This window comes from Colobus angolensis, unplaced genomic scaffold (assembly GCF_000951035.1).
Source record: "Colobus angolensis palliatus isolate OR3802 unplaced genomic scaffold, Cang.pa_1.0 Scaffold74, whole genome shotgun sequence".
NCBI classification, from domain to species: Eukaryota; Metazoa; Chordata; class Mammalia; order Primates; family Cercopithecidae; genus Colobus; species Colobus angolensis.
This window is the reverse complement of record NW_012121154.1, coordinates 111,452-114,443: the sequence shown is the minus strand read 5'-3', so window position 1 is coordinate 114,443 and position 2,992 is coordinate 111,452. Positions and strand designations below refer to the sequence as shown.

The 2,992-nt window shown below is 36.8% G+C and overlaps 1 protein-coding gene across 2 annotated transcripts in view; it reads right to left on the bottom strand.

The window, feature by feature from the left end:
* The window catches only part of KIAA1324L (KIAA1324-like ortholog), a 182,232-nt gene that overhangs the window by 69,762 nt on the left and 109,478 nt on the right, over nt 1-2,992 (bottom strand). For both annotated transcript variants that reach the window (XM_011927674.1, XM_011927675.1), the window contains one exon: nt 1,266-1,352. In XM_011927674.1, the coding sequence (XP_011783064.1) occupies nt 1,266-1,352 (87 nt within the window). The remainder of the gene's footprint in view (nt 1-1,265; nt 1,353-2,992) is intronic.

Here is a 2,992-nt window from a genome sequence, read left to right as displayed (position 1 = left end):
TCGCTGGTCAGGCTGCAGCAGCTGACCAGCACCGATTGTCCAGCACTCCCTAGTGAGATGACCCCAGTACCTCAGTTGAAAATGCAGAAATCACCGGTCTTCTGTGTCGCTCGTGCTGGGAGTTGGAGACTGGAGCTGTTCCTATTCGGCCATCTTGCTCCGCCCCCAGCATATTTGTTTTTAAGGGTTACTTGTATCTTCAAAGCCCAGCTAACTGGGTGTTAAGGTATATGGATCTTAAATGTTACTAATATTATTCTCGGATATACAGATTTTTAAAAATATTCTGAAAGGGTACATTGTATTAATCACCCAAGGATGAGGTACCTGCTACAACCACAAGGACAAGGATTGATGGTCACTTATTGAAACAGAGCTCGATCTACATTGTAGGCACCATATTAGGCCCTTCCCACATATCTTCTGATTTAATCATGCAAAGATTGTTCCTATTTTGCAAATGAAAACATCAGACACAAAGAGATTAAGCAAATTGCCTAAAGAAACACAACTATAAACCGGAGTTAGATATTAAATCTATGTCTCACTCCAAAGAGACAGTGCCTCAAATAATGACAGATCCACTGAATCGTTACCTGATAATTGCCTTCAAGCATTTAAGGAGCTGTCCTGTAAGGAAGCAGGCAGTTACTTTACTTCATGTAACCAGAGAAGGTAGAATTTCAACCAATGTGTGGCAAATAGGAAGGAGGCAGATTGAGGCTCCAAACATAGACAAATTTTGTGATAAACAGAGCTGTCCAACAAATGGAGACAGCATAGTACCCAACAAAACAAGCTTGAATATCACTTGTTGGGCACTGTGCAGCAAAAGATAAAAGGAATTCACAGATCCTTCCGATGACAAGAGCCACTAATTTGATCACATAAGACAGGCACATTTGTAAACTTAGAAACTCAAATGTTTTGTATATTAGTTTTGAACAGCCTTCTTTCTCATGGATGCCCCTTTGAAAGGGAGGAAAATTAGGCTATGATGGGAAGGGAAAGGAAAAGGAAACTAAGAAGAAAGAAAAAGGTAGGAAAAAGACCCTGAAAATTGGAAGCTGAGTCCATGAAACTAGGGGTAATTTTTTCCCTAACCAGAAATCATCAAATTAATAGTTAATTTTGACTTTTTTCTTAAAATACACTTTTTTTTTAAGTTATGAAAGGAAGGGGAAGTTGGGAAAGAAGAAAAAAAGGTTGAAAAAAAAAGAAGAAGAAAAAGTTGGGAAAGAAAAAGGAAATACAAAGAGACTTACAGAATGAGAGCCCCATTCTCCATTGTCTGTAAGTTTTACCCACTTGTCAGTGGTGGTGTCCATCTCCTGGCACTGATCATTTTGAATCTGTGGATTAAACACAAGAGCCCTAGTAAAGTGTCTTGAATAACGGCTTTAATTAAATTTTGTACCCAGCACAGACTGCAAGAACCTCGTTCAACACATTCTAAACAATGGCCATGAGTAATTCTCAGTAAGTAAACATACCAAGACCTCTGGAGCCTAAGTGACAACTGTTTATGACTGAGTGGTTCTAAGTAAACTATCTTCATTATTGTAACAAAAAGCCTAGCTCATTAGAGAGAGGAATGTGGGAGAAGATTCACAATGCACGCTAACACAGTGACTAACACTGACAACGCACAGAAAGGAGACAAAGTACAAAACAACTACCCAACTTACCCAAACTTTGTCATAGCTTGCATTCACCATGTAGGCCCAATCAACAAAGCTGTTCTTTATAATATTTGCAGCAGTAAAATTTTAAATTAAAAATAAATAAAGTCTACTTTGTTTTCCATTCCCTAGGACCTAATCCAAATGCAAAAGCACAAGGTGTTTGGTGTTAAAGATATCTGTAGTCATTTGAATTGGCATGGCAAATGATTAACATTTACCCCCAAATAAAAATTGGGCTATAGCCAAAGTCAAAGTTCCAAATTTTTATTTGGGGGTAAATGTTAATCATTTGCCATGCCAATTCAAATGACTACAGATATCTTTAACACTAAACACCTTGTGCCTTTCAGGCAATTCTTCCAAAATGTCAAGGGGTTGGGACACTACTTTTTCAGGTCTACAATGAATACAGAGACATCAAAAAGTTAGGCCACCTTTCCAATATTGCAAAACAGCAACAGATTAGAATTAAAATAAGATCTCATCACCTATATTCCCACCAAAAGAAATGGCTCGCTCTTTCATCTCTAAATCATCTTGCTTCTTCACTCATCTTCCCAACCAATCTTCAAACATTAAAATGTTCTGCTTAAGAGCTATTCCCTAAAGACTTACTAACTAAAAAATAGACCCTATTGCCATCCAAATGCCAGAGAATATCAGCTACTGAGAGTACTTACTTTAATTGAATTTAAGTGTCATATTCATATTATAAGCATAATGACCATTCTAATGCAAGTGTTAACCTAATTAAAAGCCGATATGGACCCTGAATATACCTTTAATGGTCAATGTGTAGATAAGCTGAAAGCTTTTTTTATCACTGAAAGCAGATGTCATATGTTACCCTGACATTCTACTGGCATTCTAGAGATCTGTAAAACCTAGGTCTAATCACTTAGTCTTTCTAGGCTTCCATTTCATCATTATTTAAAAAAAAAAGAAAGAAAAACAGAAGGGCTGAACGAAAGTTTCATATAGTTCCAAATTAATACTTTGTTGTTGTTAATTATGTAATGCCCATATGTACAAGTCTCAGAGAACAGCATATTTCAATCTGCAAACTCTTCCTTTCCATTAACCATTAGTATGATGACCATAAAGTTTTGACCTTGTGAATCAATAAATTGCAACCTCCAAAGCTGCAACATCAATAGAGGAAGGAACATGATTTTGCCATCCCTTTTCAGATTATAACCAGAACAAAGGCATCGCTGAAAGGAAGTAATGAAACTTTATGCCTTAAGGGTAACTTTATTGACATATCTCAAAGAACTTATTGGGCAAAACAAATGTAAACACTTATT